Source organism: Artemia franciscana, chromosome 11, assembly GCF_032884065.1.
Source record: "Artemia franciscana chromosome 11, ASM3288406v1, whole genome shotgun sequence".
NCBI lineage: Eukaryota > Metazoa > Arthropoda > Branchiopoda > Anostraca > Artemiidae > Artemia > Artemia franciscana.
Genome location: NC_088873.1, coordinates 25,536,069 through 25,555,954, shown reverse-complemented (window position 1 = coordinate 25,555,954; position 19,886 = coordinate 25,536,069). Strand labels below are relative to the sequence as shown.

The 19,886-nt window shown below is 35.5% G+C and overlaps 1 protein-coding gene across 3 annotated transcripts in view; it reads left to right on the top strand.

The window, feature by feature from the left end:
- The window catches only part of LOC136033014 (coatomer subunit delta-like), a 50,736-nt gene that overhangs the window by 25,612 nt on the left and 5,238 nt on the right, over positions 1-19,886 (top strand). For 2 of the 3 annotated variants that reach the window (XM_065713554.1, XM_065713553.1), the window contains exons 4-6: positions 4,073-4,200; positions 6,068-6,443; positions 9,414-9,705. In XM_065713554.1, coding sequence (XP_065569626.1) covers positions 4,073-4,200; positions 6,068-6,443; positions 9,414-9,705 — 796 coding nt within the window. The remainder of the gene's footprint in view (positions 1-4,072; positions 4,201-6,067; positions 6,444-9,413; positions 9,706-19,886) is intronic. The other variant, XM_065713555.1, reaches the window with a different exon arrangement.

The window sequence follows — 19,886 nt, the reverse complement described above, 5'->3', positions numbered from 1 at the left end:
AGGGTTTAGAATTTCCTCGCAATGATCGCTCGAGAGTCTTGAGCGATTTTTTGTGCGCCATTATGCACTCGTCCCAAACAATAAGTTTGCATTGCTGCAATACTTTGCCCATCCCACATGATTTGGAAATATTGCACATGGGAGTTTCTGTGGATTCCATATTCAGAGGTAATCTCAAAACGGAATGAGCAGTTCTCCCACCAGGCAGCAACGTTGCGGCTATTCCGGACGACGCAAGGGCCAACGCTATCTCATTTTTGGATCGAATTGATGTCAGAAGCAGTCTAATTAGAAACGTTTTACCAGTACCTCCTGGCGCATCCAAGAAGAAGATTTTTCCAGCTTGGTTATCGACACAATACATTATCTGATCATAAATGCCTTTTTGTGCAGAAGTTAACGTAGAAATATGTTTTTGTACATACGACAATAGATCAATCCTTTTGTAACTTTGTTCACGATCCAATTCTACACATGTAGAAATAGCAGCAGTACGATTAGGTGAAGGCATTCCCAAATGCTTGAGAGGTTTGTTTGCCATAGATAAGCACAAATCTTCAATTATAACTAAAGTACAGTTAAACTTCTGTTGTAAAGTCCAAGGTCATATCTGACCTCTCTAGCCGTATTTGGTGGAGTATATTCTCGGCCATTTGCAATTTGTATTTCTCCCATAACTCTGTAGGAGATGAAGGAGAGCAAGTTGTCAATATGATTCCAAATAATGCACGAATTTGACTTGGGTTGACGTTTCACATGCGTCATTGATACAATTATCCCAGTGTTGATCGTTTTCCAATAAATTCAGAGCTTGGCATGCACTACGGTAGGTGTCATGTATAGTCCCGTTTACAGTTTCCAAAAGCTTTTGGAGTTGACGTTTGCTTTGAAATGCTTTTGACTTTGAGTTGCCGTTTCGCATGCGTCATTGATGTAATTATCCCAGTGTTGGTCGTTTTCCAATAAATTCAGAGCTTGACATGCACTACGGTAGGTGTCATGTATAATCCCGTTTGCAGTTCCCAAAATTCTCAAAAGACGTTGGGCCGGGTACATTAACCAAAAGCAGGCGGAGAAAGAAGCATTCATCTTGAATGGTGTAGATTCTTCCTATCGTGGTTTCTTTGAAGATGTTAGTTTGGCCGTCAACTGACTCACCCCGTTTTCGACGTTCAAATGATTTCTTATTAGCATTCCACGTGTAATACGTAGGCACTTCAAAATACAGCAGTTTTTTTGCAAAAGAATCATTTTGACATAACGAAAAGAAAGCAGTTAATGTTGTATCCGGTGGATTCAGGGCTCTTTGTTATATATTTATATATGCATATACCAACCTTCCTAGGTTGGAAAAATTATAAAACTTCAAACTTTGTCTTGGTAAAAAAAAAGGGGGGGGAACTAATCCTAAAACTAAAATTTGAAAAATTGACATGGAAGCGGTTTAGGCATGTAAGCTTGGGGAGGCCTCTGGAATCCCTAGAATAATTCTTATATACGTGCTTGATGTACATAAAAATTGAAAACGTGTTTAATCACAACAGTAATGATGAAACTTGATTTAAGAAGAGGTTTTATGCTGCGAATTTGATCTAAAAAGGTAAAGAAAAAGTATTTTTCTTCAGTTGGTCCACAAATTGAAACTAAGGATCTTCACGGTTCTGATAATTTGCTATTAATCCATATTCTAATTTTTTGTTTTTGTTAAACAAAATTATGCATAATCAATTGCTTGAAAGTGTCTTTGAACTAACTGCGACTCCTTACTCATGCAAGCTGGCGGTTCCGTATCCACTGGGCCCAGATCCCCTTCCCGACTGTGTAGTAGCTAATATATTATATTTTTTTTACGTACCGAGTGCTTCCACAAAGTAATGAGGACGAGAGAGCAGATACATCGCCGCATTCTACGTTCTTTTGGGCAAAATTGCTTCAAAAACTTATATCTTGACTAAGCAAGCCTAACGAAACAATGCCACGTTGAAAGCCCAGGTTTTTTGTTGGCATGAGGTCTTTTGTCGAGTTCTTCATATCAGAACGTGTCGAAAGCTAAAGAACTCTTGGATTTCAACCATTGGTTCAATCTGCAATTAGAGCGAAAAAATTAAATTTGTACAAGTCTTTGGTATACAACATTGTATCCGAGAACCTCAAGGTGCGAAAAGTTTGTTCAAATTTGTGCCATCATTGCCAAGTTGGAAATAAAATAACGATTTGACTTGTGCCATGAAATGGTAAAGTTTGTGGCAGGTAAAGCAGACTTTTCCGATGTCGTAGTAAGAGGTGACGGAGCATGGACTTCCAATAAGACTATGAAACCAAACGACAGAGTTCCAAGTCGCACACGAAGGGGCTCTGCACCTGAAGAAGGCAAGAACGGTGAAGTTCATGGTGAAGACCATGTTCATTGTGTTTATTATTATTATTTTGACCACAAGGAGGGGGGGGGGCGAAATACCGAAATTTTGTCTCAAGGATATTTCACAAACGCTACTTTTTACAAGTATGTCCATGAGTGACTGAACTGGCTCTTACAACAGAGTCGATCAGAGATTCCCGATCGATTATAATCTTTATATGTGTGTGAGGAAGTGTCTTGGACCTCGGCACTTTGATTATGATAAAGAATTGAAAAAATTGGTCACAAGCTAGGGCAAGGCAAAGGTAGAAGATATTTAGGATGGAAATTTCTAAATTAGTACAATATGAGACGTGTTTGAATATGCTAGTGCAGAGATATGACAAGGGGTTAAATGTGTATTGTAATTATGTTGAGAAGTAGTGTAAAGAATTAGTTTCCACGCGTTTATGATGTAGTGTTTTTATTTATTTTTGTGTTATTTTTTTTTATAACAAGAAATCAGACGTTACTTTCCAAACAGCCCTCGTATATATTAGTGATGGGACAATGCCGATATGTTTTCTAATCCTAATTTCATCTCGATCCTGATTCCAAGAATTCTTATCATTTTATTTGGTTTTTGTTTAGTTTTCTTTTTTTCTCTCTCTTTGCCATCAGTAACAATCTCTAGACTTTAGTTCATCATATTATAAAAATCAGGTTCCGTATTAGTTTTAATTGTCAAGAAATAAGCATTTTTGCCATTTAAGATAGGACATCGAAGCAAAGAGATTCAAGGTAAAGAATACGACATTGGATTTAACAATTCCCACCGGCGGTGCTGATCTCCGTTTCACGGCACTAACGGTCAGGAAGTTCAATGGGGGGCTGGGGGAAATGATTAAGTCTAGAAAAACAATTAAAGAATGCATTTATTATATTTTATTGCACTGGGAGGTACTTTTAATATTTCATTTCGTTAAAGTTTATATCGCACATCAAATTTTGACAGATTTATATATATTTATTTTCCATGGTTAGTACTTCACATTAAAACGTACAAAGGTATTTTGAAGAGAAACAATTAGAGTGAACATCTAAGCGACAAGATTTAAGGCTAGGGAAATATTTAAGGGATGAATTCATTATATTTACCGCACTGGGTAGCACTTTTTCAAGATTATTCTGTGACAGATACAAGTTTTGACACTTCGTTAGGTAATGTGCTAATCATTTTTTTCTTTTTTTTCGCTTAGAGTTTTGTATAATAATTTTAAAAATCATTTGTGATGGTATTTCTCGGTATTTTAGCTGTTTAGGAAATAATTATTGAAGAAACTTTGTGCTAAATTCCAAAATATATTATATTGTTTATAGTGTTCACAATTTTTGTGATTTTTTTTAATTAATTTTTATGGAATTCTTGCGATTCTAGTGTCAGTACCAACAATTTTTGTACATATTTTTGTCTTGGATGTAGAGCAAAATATGTACTAAAATTGTTGGTGTAAAAAAAAATTGACTGTATGTTTTTCTTGTATTTTTTTGATTGTATAATTTTCTTGAGAGTTACTACAATTTTGAAAAATCACCATGCCCAAAACCAAAGGGCATGTATACCTTGTTTTCTTGCTGTTATACAATTGTGAGTTATGTCAGATATGCTCTTTAACCTTGTGTACGACGAGAAATATTTGTTTCCTAGTTTCAACTATTATTGCTCATATTTAGATTCACAAGAGTATTATGGAGACCCAAATGAAAGAAGCCAAGAAGAAGGCACGAGATGTAGCACTTGAATTTAGGCGTGCCCAAGCGGAAGGGAGGAAAAAGTCCTACGGTAGACCCATTTCGTCTGTGTAAGTTTATTTTTCTCTGCACCTCTCGTCATCTACATTTATTAATTCTACTAAATAATTCGAACGCTCTCAACTGAAACCCAAATTTATGTAGGAATATGAACATGGAACGTTTTTGGTATCAAAGAAGACGCTAAATTATGAGGTTTTTATTGAGGAAAAAAGTCTTCTCGGTTGAAAAAAAAAAACATTCGAATAATGACCTATTCTCAATGAAATTCTACTAATTTTTTTTTTTTTTCGAAAATACCTCTACCTAAATCCCTGTATTAGTAAAATCTCAATGTGAATAAGTCTTAAGATAGGTTTATCTTCACCCAAGATTTGTTAAAATAATAGCAGGTAAGGCTTTTTTAATTGAGATATGTTGTTTTAATTATCTATTCAGTATTAACAAAGAAAGCCTAACAATGCCAAAGGAGACTTTTGTAGGAGTTCTACATATAAATGAATGCAAGAACGAGCAGGATCTACTAAATAAAATGTATATGTTTGATATATTTGTCAGGCATGTACGTCGTAAGAGGTTGTTTTGAGGGTTCGTTCAATAATAAAAAAAGATTATTGAAAATATAAACGCTCTTTAGATTTTCTGATTGCGTTGGGGGAATTATGAGCGCAAAGCTTACGTTCTCCCCGCCTATTTTGCTGTATTTCTTATCCGAAGCTACCTAAGGATTTATATCCAAAGCTATCTTTGATTATTACGTATTTTATTACTAACGTATGGTTCTTCCAACTCCATTCTTTTGATTTAATGATAAATTGTGATGAGTGAAAATTAATATTTTCTTCAGGAGGTTGATGATGCAACTAACATAGATTTGCTTGTCCTCTTAGTAACCGGCTTGAGCCTTGGTAAGCACCTCTTTTCAATATATATTGGACGATCTTGCAAAAAAAAAGCATTTTACTTTGTCGTTATGTTTTAATACTTTTAAAGGAACTAGATATAGCAGTTTCCTTTGAAATGAGCCTTTAAACATCTCTCTATGGTGTTTCAGCGCCCCATTAGTGGTGACAAAAAAAGCAGTTTAAAAAAGGAGTCACGTCACTGCTTCTCATGCGAAAAAGTGATTTTTCTTGTTGGTCAAGTGAGAGGACTGTAGTTCTGATTAATTGGGTTTTCGGCTATGATTATTCCAGAGTTGCAGTTTTCATTTTGATCGGGCATCTTTTTGTAGGGCTTAAGGCTATTTTTTTAATGTACTTCAAATTAGTTTTCGCAACGAATTTTTACCGTTAAGATTAATTGAAACAATAGCTACAGTTCGACCAGCAAATTGTGATTCTTCTCCACTTGACAGTTTTCTTTTTCAAAATGTGTTTTTAAATTTTCGGCTACTATGGGCTAGGGCTCGTTCTTTCCAAGGTTTCCTCCTCAGGGGTCAACCATGATCTATGATGATATAGTATAGAATACTTTTAGATAAACAAAAGCGCAATGGCGAGGTCACGGTAATAAGCGTAATGTAGTTTAACCAAACCATAGCTTTAAAACATACAAGAAATAGTATTTTTAACTTAAAACTTCCTTGCTTCACAAATAGTTTTATACCGAGACACCAAAGGTGATCTCGGTATATGATCACAAATGAGTGATGTCACTGTTCCCAGTGACATCAGCAAGTAATGGTGGTTGCAGTTGTTTGCCATCCTGCTGCCATATGCAAAATTGATTTTATGCTCTCGAATAGTTCAAAGTGGTTGCTTTTTTTTTTTTTTTTTTTTTTGAAGTCGCTAATTAGAATATTTTGTGAGTGGTCGATTACTGTATAAAGGAGTTTAGTTAGTGATGGACTGACTATTGGTGACCTTAGATGTTTTTTTATTATAATAAGTAAGGCTAAAGTTATTTTCCTCGTAGGAGCAGTATAGCACCTATTATTTCGGGAGAAACCACTTCATATCCGGTTTCTAGACCAGTAACGCAGACAAAAGCATTGCGTCTTCTAACTAAGTCTAAAGATGTCGATGCTTTCATAGACCAACTGAAATCTGAAGGTGAAACTGTTATTTCACCCACTATGAAGGCCAATTCTATTGCCGCAAATGTGCCCGTCGTACCTTCAGCGCCCGTTAGGATTCGCATCGAAGAAGAAATGATTCTCACTGCCAGAAGAGACGGTGGTCTTGAGGCAATGGAGGTGAACGGCTCTGTTAAGCTAGATATATTTGAAGAGCGTTATGGGAAGATCCGAATCCAGTTTGAAAATCTGGATACAAAGGGAATAAAGATGCAAGTATGTAATTTTTTCCTAAATATAATTTTTTCTTTTACTCACTTCATTAGGAGTCTCTCCCCTTTTTTGTTAATGGCATGAAAGATTTGATAAGGATTAACCATTGGTGGTAGTAATATTAATCTAAAGGATATTTTGCTCTGCTGAAAATTCTTATATTGTATACCAAATGGACGATTTTGCTTGAATTTGCACTAACACGAAGAAATAAGTTGTAAACTCTGAAAAATGTGCATTGTGAAATTAAACAAACACGGAAATTTAGAAATAAGAAATTGTAGGAAAACACACTTTGTGTAAGCTGTCGGCCATGGGGGGAGACCCTCTGGGGATCAAAGACTCGAAGAAGCTGAGGGAAGTGATAGTCATTCAAGCCCCGTGTATTGCTAGCTAAAGAGCCAACGAACAAGCTCAAGTACCGCCCAAGCCAAGCAAGGGCCTATTCTTGGAGACCAGAACCGCGAGCTGCTGACTAGGTAGTGTAGGAGGGCAACGTAAGTCTTTATTTAAAACTAAATACTTCCTTCTGATAAAAATACACCAGGCTTCGCTCTGAAGAGTATTTAAGTGCTGTTAGTGACTAAACAGAAGCCTTTGTGGGAGGGACTGGATGAGCAGCTTGAAAAACAATCAGTGGAATCAAACGCAATAAGAAGGTATAGTAAGGAGTATTAAATTTGTTATGCATTGTTTTATCTGTCAGTGGAATGAGAATACACTAAGTATAGAAATAAACAATTTTTATGGGCAATTTTTGTCTAGAAGTAAACAATTAGGCTATGTAGATTTTGTGAAAGGATTGGCGTTAGTCAGGTTTTAATCGGTGGCTGCACAGAAATGCCATTTAACTCCTAAACAAAGATAGCGCACTATGTGCTTTTAGAATTTTCTGAAAGAAAAAGGCGCAAATGTGTCGCCTTTTTCTGCATATCCTATTAAATCAGAAGACTCAGCTTAACTAAAGGGTCTTAGTTGAATGATTATTTATTTTCTTTTTTTTTGGGGGGGGGGGTGACGGCTCTGTGTTGCATGGCTGAAATATGCGTACATGTTATTTAGCCAAACACTCCACTAGTTGAAAAGAGCCCTCAATTTTATCTTTATTTTGTTCTTGTATGATAGAAAGGCAATGCGGTCTCATAGTTACTAGTATCTCTGGAATATTTATGTTCTATGCCGCGTTTATAAATGAATTGACAAGTCTTAAAGGCGATGCGATACCATAAAGAATCTGTCTATCTCGTCTGTTATAAACTTATTTAGTTTGTGTGGCCAAACTATTTAGAAGTGATTGGGCGGTCTTGCCATAACTTGATGGGCTTAGATATGCGACCTGAATAAACGGCGGAAAACTAAAAGCCTACATCTACTTTCCCTGAAATTTTAGTTAAACATTATAACTTCTTGTTTTGTTCCGGAGATTGAGATATTTAGTTTTACGGAAACTTACATCATTGGGAAGTGTAAATTCTGCTTTTTTGATCAAACGGAGTAGAATTTTTTTGAAAATCAACGAAAGGGTTGGCCCTAAAAACGTTCTGGTATACCTGCTACGAAAGTTAAAATTACCTCAAAAGAAATGTCATTTGATTAATTTTACATCTTTTCGAATTTTTTATAGTTCAATCCGCTCTGATTGAAAACTTTGCCGCCACAATTCCATTGTCTTTTTGCTCAAATTTCATAATCAAATCACAAATTCTCAACAGGTTTTAATGATAAGTAGTCCACTGGGAGAATTCGCTAATGGACCCTTTGCCTTTGAGATAGTTAGGCGACGTTGAGGCTCACAAATGATGGTTAAGGTATCGAATCCTCTTGAAGAAAAAGAACCATCTTGTAACATTTTTGAAATGTTGATTAATATATGAAGCCATAGTTTGGTCTGTTTGTTTTATCATTTCGGTTAAATAATTAATTCTTGGTAAAATTTGCTTTTTGATATTAATATAATTTGCGATATTCGTTAGTTTTGCTTGTTCAATTTAAAAATGAATTGAACCATATACTTTAGATTATTTAATCATGTTATATTTTAATATAGTATGATACTTAACATAAAATTATAATTTAAATCGTGATAGTTTAAGTGCTTCCTTAATTTTATGTCTATTCCTGTCAATTGTATATAGGAGCTGAATATCGACTAAATAAAACGTTCAGTTTAAGGAATCCATTTAATTTTTTTTAAGTTCCAGAAAAAACAATAATTCCACACTTATTATGGTAATTTCTGCTCATTTTAAGATTCAGCTCTTTATTTGGTGTAATATCTGGTAGTTGTTTTTTTAGGTCAATCCTTTGTTAATCGAAATTTTTACTAGCTATAAGATTAAATTGCTTTTGCAATTTGTTTTGTCCGTTTTCTGTCGATTATATCTTACTGTGACGAGAATAAGGTGTATTCATTTCCTATTTTTTGATTTCATATTATAATGAGAAAGTGATAAGGGTCTAACCCCGTGATTCGCACATGGGATGCAGGCCCCACCGGTGGGGCATGGCAATATTTGGATGGGTCATGGGCAGGACGTGTATGCTTCGGTTGACTATACTTTAGAGCCTTAATTTTGAAAAAATGCATGTGAATGGCGTCACACTCAAATGCCTTTAAAGAGCAAAAAAGATACATGTTTGTATTACAATGATCAGACAATATTTTTCATTAGTATAAGATATGCCTGGAGGACGACCCAAAAGAGATACCAAGTTAATTGTCTTTCAAGCTTCCTTAATGTGAATACATGTAAACATTTGAATAATAAAATTTAAATATCGTGAGGGGGGATCTTGATTTTAGAAATGTCTAGGTGGGGCATTGCCAAAAGTTGCTTGGAACCACTAGTCTAACCCCTTTAGCTTTTACGGAAACTGTTGACCTCAGGTCAGACCGATCATGACAGTGTATGAGCTAGATTAAATAGTCTCTCGAAGTTTTATTAGTATGTATTAGTTGATTTTTATTTTTAGACCAGTCCTAGAAGCGTAGATAAAGAGATGTTTAGATCTAGATGTCTAGTTGTTCCGAAGAACCCCGACACTGGATTTGCACACCAAGCAGACTCAGAAATCATTAGATGGAAATTTCAAGCAAAAGATGACTCCTTTATTCCGCTTACTATCAACTGCTGGCCCACTGAAAACGGTCGTGGAGGATGCGATGTCAACATTGAGTACGAACTGCAAGATACATCACTAGAGCTGGAAAATGTGTCCATTATCATTCCATTAGCCCCGGGATCCGGAACACCCGTTATTACTGGTGGGTTTATGCTTAATTTTCTACTTGATAAAGACTACAAACAAGATGTCCCAAAATTCCACACAGAAACTAAGGATGTGATGATTAACTGGGATTGAAAAATTGGGGAGGGTCTGACTAGGATTCGAACTAACAAAATATCCTGGATTCTGGAAATAATTAGATAGATAGATAGATAGATAGATTTTCCATATAACAATACACTACTAACACTACAATCTACAAATCCCCACAAAGGCTCCATGGCCTGTAAGAGGTGTATCATGAAACGAATCTTATAACATTAAACTATTAAATATTTAAACACTTAACATGTAAAGCATTTGCTTCATAAAAATGGAGAAATTAAAAAAAAAGTAAAATAAGGAAAGAGCTTTATATTAAACTTACACGACTTACATTACTTGAGCATAAAATAAGCTTTATCAAACTGTAATTAATTACAAAGTCTATAATTATGATAATAATAATAATATAAATGGATAACACTGTATACGTCAAGAAAAATTAATCATATGGAAACAAAAAATATATTTTACGTGTCTTTTGAAGGTGCCAAACGAGTGGCATTCTCGAGCCAAATGTGGAAGGGTGTTCCATATCAAATTACACGCAACGAAAGGACTAAAATTGGATATTATTGTTGGTGTTTGCGGAATTAGAATGTTTAGTGAATTACGGATCTGATAATTTGACCGATCAGACACAAAAGGAGACGTAAATCTTAAGGGGCATAGAAATATCACCATGAAGCTAAAAAAAAGCGAAAGACGCACAGGAGAGAATATAAAGTTTTTCAATACCAAGCAACGGCTTATTTGTCGAACGATTTACTTGCTGGATAAAATTTATAGCTTTATTGTAAGTGTTCGAAAGCGGTTTGAGAAACGAAGGAAATTAGACATCCATATGACTTGACAATAAGAAACATAATAATGATTTAAGCTGTAAAATGGGGTTCTTAAAATATTTTAAGTTTTCTTAGAATACCGAGGTTTCTGCATAATTTCATTTTTAATCAAGTCAATGTGGTATTTAAAAGATAAGTTTTATTTAGGAGGATACCTAGGAATCGGACATGGCCATCCTTTGGTCTACTTACAAAGCCTTTTGATATATGAATTTTAGACAGTTGAGAACAAGCTTGAGATATACGAGAAAAAAATTACTAAAGAACTAGATTTAGAAACATTGAGGGTAAGAGAGTTAGCATCACATTTAAACTCTCTCGAATAGGTCCATTAACTTTGTATGAACCTCATCCTTTGTTCTCCCAGAAGTAATAAGGGTGGTATCATCGGCAAAAGTAACAAGAGAATCCGAGGTATGCAAACAATGGTTATGGGTACGGAATTAGGTCATTTACACATTTTAAGAACAATACTGGCTCTAAAATTGACCCTTCAGGGACCCCCTTTGAATACATGATGGTGACCGAAACAGCGGATCTGCAGAATTATTCTACCAGACATGAAAGACTTGAACCAAAGAAATGCACTACCTCTTAAGCCAAAAAGAGAAAGTTTAGAAAGAAGAACACGATGGGTTAAAGAATCAAAAGCTTTATGGACATCGATAAACACGGCAACAGGAGTCAAAAGGGAGTTTAGGGCAAAACGAAGATAATTAAATAAAACTGCACAAACAGGCTCAGTTGAAAGATTTTCTCGAAAACCAAATCGAAAATTGTAAAAAAAAAATCTTTAGAAGTAAAAAAAATTATTAAGACGAGAAAGCATCACCTCAAATATTTTGGTTAAGACAGACAAGAAAGAAATTTGCCGCTAATTGGCTTGGATCGTTTTGTGTCCCCCCCCCCCTCTTATATAATATGACTCGAGTACACTTGAGACTATTAGGGAAAATACCGTGGGGAAAGGAAAGGTTGAAAAGTTTCGTTAAGGGAGGAATAATGGAAGGGCCAGACAACGAGGAATTTTTTAATCCCATAACAATTTTAGTAATTTCTATATCAGTCATTGGCTCTAAGAACGTTAATTTAATACATGGTTGTTGATTTAATACCAGGTGGCCCAAAATTATACCTGAAGTTGGATCGCGAAGGAGAAGAATTAACAGCAGAAGTGGTCCTTTTACCAATATTCGCAAAATATGAAGTAATGCATCTTGAACATTCAGTTCACCCTTGATAATTTTGCCATCGAGATAAAAAAAAGAGAAGGGGCTGATGAAGACTGAAAAAAGGGCCTAAGCACAAAATTTATAACCTGCCAAGTTTTTCTAATACCTTTACCGCAATCTGAAAAACAATTAAAATAATAATAGGACTTGGCCTTTCGACACGCAGAATTACAAATATTGTAAATTTTGTATTTGTAATTGTAAATTTTAGATCGCTGAAAGCGAATAGGTTTCATTGAGGGGCTAGCAGACTTACAAGCCCCTAAAGATTTTTTTTTCCACAACTCCTAAGGAGACCAGGGGTCGTCCAAGGATTTAGAGGAAAGGCTCTCTCAGATTTAGAATTTGACAGTGAAACAGAACAAATATCCAGAACAGTGTCTGTAGTAGATCCATAAAAAGTGTCAAATAAATTACACAAATCAGAATCACTCTCAAAATTACTCCGAGGAATTTCTATCAAGCTTGATCTAAGGAGTATTAATTCCACTTCAGCAAATCTAGAAGGCCTTTTGCCAGACTCACTAGTCCTCTTAATAGTCAGTTTATCAAAACAGTATCTAGAATAAACAGAGAAATGATCAGAAATGTCACTTACTAAAACATAATTTTGGATGAAGGTAGCCGTACAGAAAATATTTTCAGTGAGAGATGATGTACTCTCTGATGTGCGAGATAGGATACATACAGAAGGTAAAGTACCTGCAGCAAGCATTGACGAAAGAAAATCCAAAGATAATGAAGACCTTACATCCATCAAATTTATATTAAAATACCCCATAAAAATTAACTCAGTCGACTGTTTGAGGATGGCATCCAGCGATCTAAATTTTAGATCGCTGAAAGCGAATAGGTTTCATTGAGGGGCTAGCAGACTTACAAGCCCCTAAAGATTTTTTTTTTCACAACTCCACAGAAAATCCAATCAAATTTATATTAAAATACCCCATAAAAATTAACTCAGTCGACTGTTTGAGGATGGCATCCAGTAGATCATTAAGGATGCTTAGAAAGAGAGGAATAGAGCCACTAGGAGATCGATAGATAATACCAACAATGAATCCTTAATACCACATTTAATATCGATGAATAGTAGATTCGAAGACACCTTCGCTATTTCTGGGTAAATCCACTCTAAGAGAATATGGGAGATTAATAGGTCTATACAAGGCAAGACAACCCTTGGCCATCTTTCGACAATTTGGTTGCTCCATCTAGTATCCATGCAAACCCCAAAGCGTATCATTCTTAGAAAAAAAAAATAAAAGGGTTTCACAAACAGTAAAAACGTCACGTGAAGTGAAGCTAGTAAAAAACGAGTTCATTATGAGCACTTTGTAAACATTGAGCATTTAACTTTAGAATGCTTAGAGAAATTTTGCTGTGGCCAATATCACTGAGCAGCTACTAACCATTCGTAGAAAATCACTTGCGGCAAGTCTTTTACTCTAGATAGGTCACCTTCACTGCCAATTGTTCTCCTTAATATGGTATCTAGTTTCAACTTGGAATCTAGAAATCCTTGTAAACGTTCTATTTCAGATGCAAATTAGGACTATGTAACTAATCATTGTTCAAGAGGAAGGTCGGGTCTCTAAACTGCAAATTTCAGCAACATCAGTAATCGTTCTACAAGGTATATTGTGTGAACCATTTCTCGCATTTGTAACACGTCTAAGCGCCCGCACAATTTTCGCATCAAACTTCATTGACAAAATGATGGCCAAAAAGGCCATCATTGACAAAAATCTGGGAACCTTTCAGGTTCTTACAGTTTCGCAAATTTCAATCGACAAAGCTTCAAAAGTAAGGGCAAGTTCAATTGGAGCATTAGTTAGATCAGCAGATCCAGGACGTCTAGCTTTCTTAATTACACATCTGTCAAAACGCGAAGGCCTATAATAGTGTTTAAGCGATCAATAACTTTTTATCCACGGTTGGTTAAATTACAAGCAGAAGTGTCAATACCGGAAATAATTAAATAATAAAAAAAAACAAGTTTTTTTTAATGAAAGTAAGGAGCGGCAATAAAACTTAAAACGAACAGAAATTATTCCGTATATTAAATAAAAAAACAAGTTTTTTAAATGAAAGCAAGGAGCGACATTAAAACTTACTCCGAAATTACTCCGTATATGAAAAAGAATACGAACAGAAATTACTCCGTATATGAAAGGGGCTTTTCCTTCTCAACGCCCCGCTCTTTACGCTAAAGTTTGACTCTTTCTCTTAACTCTACATTTTAAAACAGTAAAAAACTTTAGTTGAAAGAGCGGGGCGTTGAGAAGGAAAAGACCCTTTCCTATACGGAGTAATTTCTGTTCGTTTTAAGTTTTAATGTCGCTCCTTACTTTCATCTAAAAAACTTGTTTTTTTAATTTAATTTCTGAACGTTTTGAATCAATGCATGTTTTGATTTTGGCTCTCCGCAGAGGAATAATTAAAACGAAATTTGTATATTTATTTTTTTTTTGGCTAAATGGCTTTCTCATAATTTTGATCGAATGATTTTGAGAAAAAAAGAGCGAGGGAGGAAGCCTAGTTGCCTTCCGATTTTCGGTTAATTAAAAAAGCAACTAGAACTTTCAATTTTTTACGAATCTTTTTATAAGTAAAAGATATACGTAACTTATAAATTAGCTTACGTAAAGAACTTTTGTATTCTCATGTTTTTATTACATATATGAGGGGGTTTGCCCCCTCGTCAGTACCTCGCTCTTTACACTAAAGCTTAAATTTTGTCCCAATTCATTAAGAATGACCCCTGAATCACAAAAGCCGCAGAATAAATAGTTGAAATTTCAAAAATACTTTAGCGTAAAGAGCGAGTTATTAGGAGGAGGTGAGCCCCTCATATGGGTAATAATTTCTGTTCGTTATAAGTTTTAATGCTGCTGCTTACTTCCAGCTGAAAAAAAAACTTTTTCATATTTATTTTTTCACTGTTTTTTTAAGTAATGCTAGTAAATCCTGCGCTCCCTTCATGGGAATTTTCTTCCCCCATGACCAATTCCTCGATGGAAAGTTTCCCCAGCATATCCCCCTCTTCTCAACCCCTGCCTCCGACCAAAAAATCCTCCTGAAAACGCCTGTACACTTCCCAATAACCATTACTATATGTAAGCGCTGGTCAAAGTTTTGAACTTGTAACCCCTCCCACGGGGACTGTGGGGGAGTAAGTTGTCCCCAAGGTTTTTCGACTACGCTGAATAAAATGGCTATCTCAGAATTTTGATCCGTTGACTTTGGGAAAATAATTAGCGTGGGAGGGGGCCTAGGTGCCCTCCAATTTTTTTGGTCACTTAAAAAGGGCACTGGAACTTTGAATTCCCGTTAGAATAAGCCCTTTCGCGACATTCTAGGACCAATGAGTCGATACGATCACCCCTGGGGATTCTGGATGTTTCTGGGTGTTTTTCCGCTAATCCAGGTTCGAATTTGTTCACCGTCCATGAAAAATTAGAACGAAATTTGTATATTAATTTTGACAGATCTATTCCATACATAAGGGGTTGCCTCCTCAATACCTTGCTCTTTATGTTAAAGCTGATTGTACTTTCAAATAAGCTTCCTATTCTAATTAAACGACCTCCGTGTTGAAGTAGACGCTCCTAAAAGATTGGGACAAATAGTCAACCTTTAGCGTAAAGAGTAAGGTATTGAGGAGGGGTGACCCTTCATATACGGAATAATTTTTGTTCGTTTTTCAAATAATGCCAGTAAATCTGGCTTACCCTCTACGAAAAATACCCCTCTCCTCATGGAAAACTCCTGCATGGAAATCCCATCCAACTTAAAGTAGACCCCCCCCCCTCAAATTCCCTCCAGACATTTCCATCCTCGCTGAGACCCCCTCCCTGTAAAATTGCTTGCGGACGATTCAGCCCGAATCGGTTTCTCTATCACTCCAGAAATGCCCGCTTCGGTGAAAATTATTTCTCGGAAATGAACCGTGCATGAAAAACTAAAGCAAAATTTGCAAATTAATTTTGGCAGACTTATTCCGTATATCAACGATTGCCCTCCTCAATACCTTGCTCTTTATGCAAGGACCTTCCTATTATTTCTAAAAAAAAGAAGCTTCCTATTCTAACTAAACGGCCCCCGTGTTTCAGTAAACGCTCTTAAAAAGTTTGGACAAACAGTTAGACTTTAGTGTAAATAGTCAAATAATGATGGTAAAGCCGGTTCACCCTCTGTAAAATATACCTAGTATATAAAATATACAGTTTTGAACTAACATTCATTCAGTGAACATCTGTATTTGCACTATACAATTTTCAGCCGGATTAACTCTGACAAGTAAATTCTTTGATATTTTTTCAATGAATTCGGAGTAAGAGCATCATTTTTGCGAGCGCTGTACAAAATTGGATGTGAATTATCTTGGGCGTTCGTTTATCTATTTTTTGAAAATTATAAACATTGTTGAATATAAATATGGTTAAGAAAAGCGGGAAGCGATCAAGACAAAGTGATTTAGAGGATTCAAGAGGATCCATGGAGTCGACTAATAATATTTCAAAGTTAGATAAAATCCTTGAAATAATTGAAGCAACAAAAAATGATGTCTTAGAAATAAAAATGGAAATCGTTGACATTAAATCTGGTTTAGAGTCCCTAAAATCTCGCGTGGAAGATGTAGAATTAGCAAGAACGCCCCAAGAAAATTAATTATCTAGTATCAAGCAGGAAATATCGGCATTACGAAACCAAATTGAAAAGGAGGCTGGTTTGGGTGAATTAGCATCTGTAGTCCTTGTGTTAGAAAACATGAATAGACGAAGGAATGTTATTATATGGAACATTAAAAGTGAATGTAAATCAAGGGCTAAAGACCATGTTGATACCTTACTTTCCCACCTTGGATTTAATATCCGATTTGAGCTACTTGAGATTACAAATAGAATTAGATAAGACTATTTTTATGTACCCTATCTAGTTCGTGGAATTTCAAAAAGCTGTTACTAGTTTGAAAGACGGATTTTCGATAGGATGTGGCGGTATGTCGACTTCTCTGTTTAAATAATTAGCAAAAGTACTTCTTAGTCAGCCGCTTTTATTTATTCTCAATTCTTGCATGAAAAATGTTTTTTTCCAGTTTGTCTTAAAGTAGCTAAGGTTTTACCTTTGTTTAAAAAAGGCGATAAAGATAATTCAAATAATTACAAGCCTATTGCTATTTTATCACCTGTTTCTAAAGTTTTTGAAAAAATAATAAAAAGTAGGTTTAATTCATTTCTGGTAAAGAATAATCTTAAGTTACTTTAATAAAAAAGTTCCTTTTTTTTAATATACATAAATGACCTTCCAAAATGCATTCCTTCGGACGATGAATTACCAATATTGTTTGCAGATGACACATATAATTTGCAGATTAGTTTGAAGGCTGGTAATGAAAAGGACCTACGAATGGCCCTCGAAACTGTTGCTTTTAATGTAAATTTTTGGTTTCATGCTAATCGACTAATACCTAACCTAGGGAAGTTGGAGTTTGTGGTTTTTGGGAGAAGTTTGAGAACAGTGAAGCGTGTGTCATTTAAAACTATTAGTATTGGAACTTCCTCTATAAAAAGAGTGGATTTATTTCGATATTTAGGTATCTACATTGACTCAACCCTGTCTTTCAAGGCGCATATTAATAAACTCGAGGCAACAGTGTCCAGGAATCTTTGCTGTTTTAGAGTAAAGTTCTTGTTTCCTTACAAAAGAATGAGAAAATTATATAATCATTAGTTGAATGCTATTTTCAATATTGCCCGACCGTTTGGATGTTGACATTCCATTCACATTTACGAAGACTCTATATTGTCCAAAACAAGGCAATAAGAGTCCTGGACCTTTTTTTAACACACCCTAGGAAGAAAAAGGAATTATCTGAAACTAAAACATCATTTTTATTTCTTGATATTCTTCATTTAGGCTACAACAAATTTTTCACCTTAATATTGGCATATGGTTTTAGAAATCCAACGTAGGGATAACTTTTTCAATAAAATGAAACTCTTGGTTGAAAATAAACATAGCAATTTATGAAGAGCACGAAATAAGTCTTTTTCCTTTTATTAAAAATGAGAGATCAAGACTAAGTTTAAGATATCAACTTCCTGAGATTGCCAATAAATATAAACTACTTGATTTAATAAGTGAGTCACCATCACTATACATATAAAAAGAAATTGAAAGAGATAGCTCTTTCTGCCTATAGTTGCGGGGTCTGAATGTAAAGTGATTTACTTATAAATTAGTTTATAAGTCTCATCCGTGTCTCCATGAGTCGATTTTTTTCTGCTTCTTCTTTCTTTATTTCTCTCTCTCTCTCTCTCTCTCTCTCTCTCTCTCTCTCTCTCTCTCTCTCTCTCTCTCTCTCTCTCTCTCTCTCTCTCTCTCTCTCTCTCTCTCTCTCTATGTACTCCGTGTGAGTTATTGAGGTGTAATTCCTTCTTCTTTTTTCTCTCTCTATTGTTAAAGGAGACAAAACGAGTTGCCTCCCTGTGTCCTTTGTATAAGATTTATGTATATCGTTTCATGTTTAATAAAGTCAAGTCCCCTTCATGGAAAACTCCTCCGTGGAAATTTCATCCAACATAAAGTGCACGCCTCTCTCGCCAAACCCCCTCCAGACAGTTCCATCCTCTCTGAGAACCCCCCTTCCCGTAAAATTGTTTGAGAACGATTCAGTCTGAAAAATCCTTCTCGCGCATTCATTCACTTGAATAAGACTTTAATCTCTAATCAGTTTCTCGATCACTCCAGAGATGCTCCCTTTGATGGAAATTATTACCCGGAAATCAAAAGACGCGGAAAAAAGCCCCTGGATAATTCCCCCGGAACATCTTCACATGACAAATTTGGCAAAGAGAATATAAGACAATTAAAAAGAATTTCGTATAGTAATTCAGTCAAATTCCCCCCAATGTAACATTTCCCCTGGAATATTCACCCTCCAGAAATTTCCCTCCCATCCCAGGAAAGATTGTTCATATAGAAATCCACTCTAAGTACGCCCCCTTGACCCCACAAAAAATTCTGTGTGCTTCCCAATAACAAATACAATATATAAATAATGGACGAATTCCATAATTTACAGGCATCTTCCCATGGACTGTGAGGGGTCATTTTACACCCAAAGACATAATTATTTGATGTTTCCACTATACTGAATAAAATGGCGCTCTTAAAATTTGGATCAGATAATTTTGGAGAAAAAATGTTCGCCTAAACAAGCTCGCTTCCAGGATCCCAATTATTATTGGTGTTATGTTTTTATTTTATTTTTGTAATTGAATGAATCTAATTGAATAGAGGGGGCTCAGTTGCCCTTCAATCCTTTTGTTCACCTAAAAAGGGCACTATAACTTTTATTTTCCGTTCGAGTGCACCCTCTGCCGATATTCTAGGACCATTATTTCGATGCAATTACCTTCGGAAAAAAATAAACACGTACCCGTGATCTGTCTTCTGGCAAAAATAGCAAAATTCTACATTTTTGCAGATAGGAGATTGAAACTTATGCAGTAGGGTTCTCTGGTACGTTGTTTGTGATGGTGTGACTTTCATTAAGATTCCTTTAATTTTAGAGAGTGTTTTTCCCCTTTTTCCAAAATCGGGCAAATTTTCTCAGGCTTCTAACCAATGATGGGTTAACTTCAGTGTGAACTAAACTTGATAAACCTTATATATTTGGAATCAGTATAGTAAGCTGATTTTTTAATATATCTATTAATATTAAAATTCCGTTTCTTAGAATTTCGGTTTCTAATGAGCTGAGTCGCTCCTTACTTGCAGTTCGTTACCACGAACTGTTTGATAAATTTATCCAGAAGAGTACCTTGATGCATATTTTCCAGTTTAGTATCAAGCTTCAACAATTTACAGCTATCCTGGATTATTTTTGATCATAGGTCGTTCAGACATTTCTCCGTCACATCGAAGCATGGCTGGAACTGCAAATCGATGGCTTCGTTCGGGGACCGAGTTATAGTGCCTAATAAATTATCTTTAAACTGTGTAGGAGATGCACTTGCGATTCGGGAATG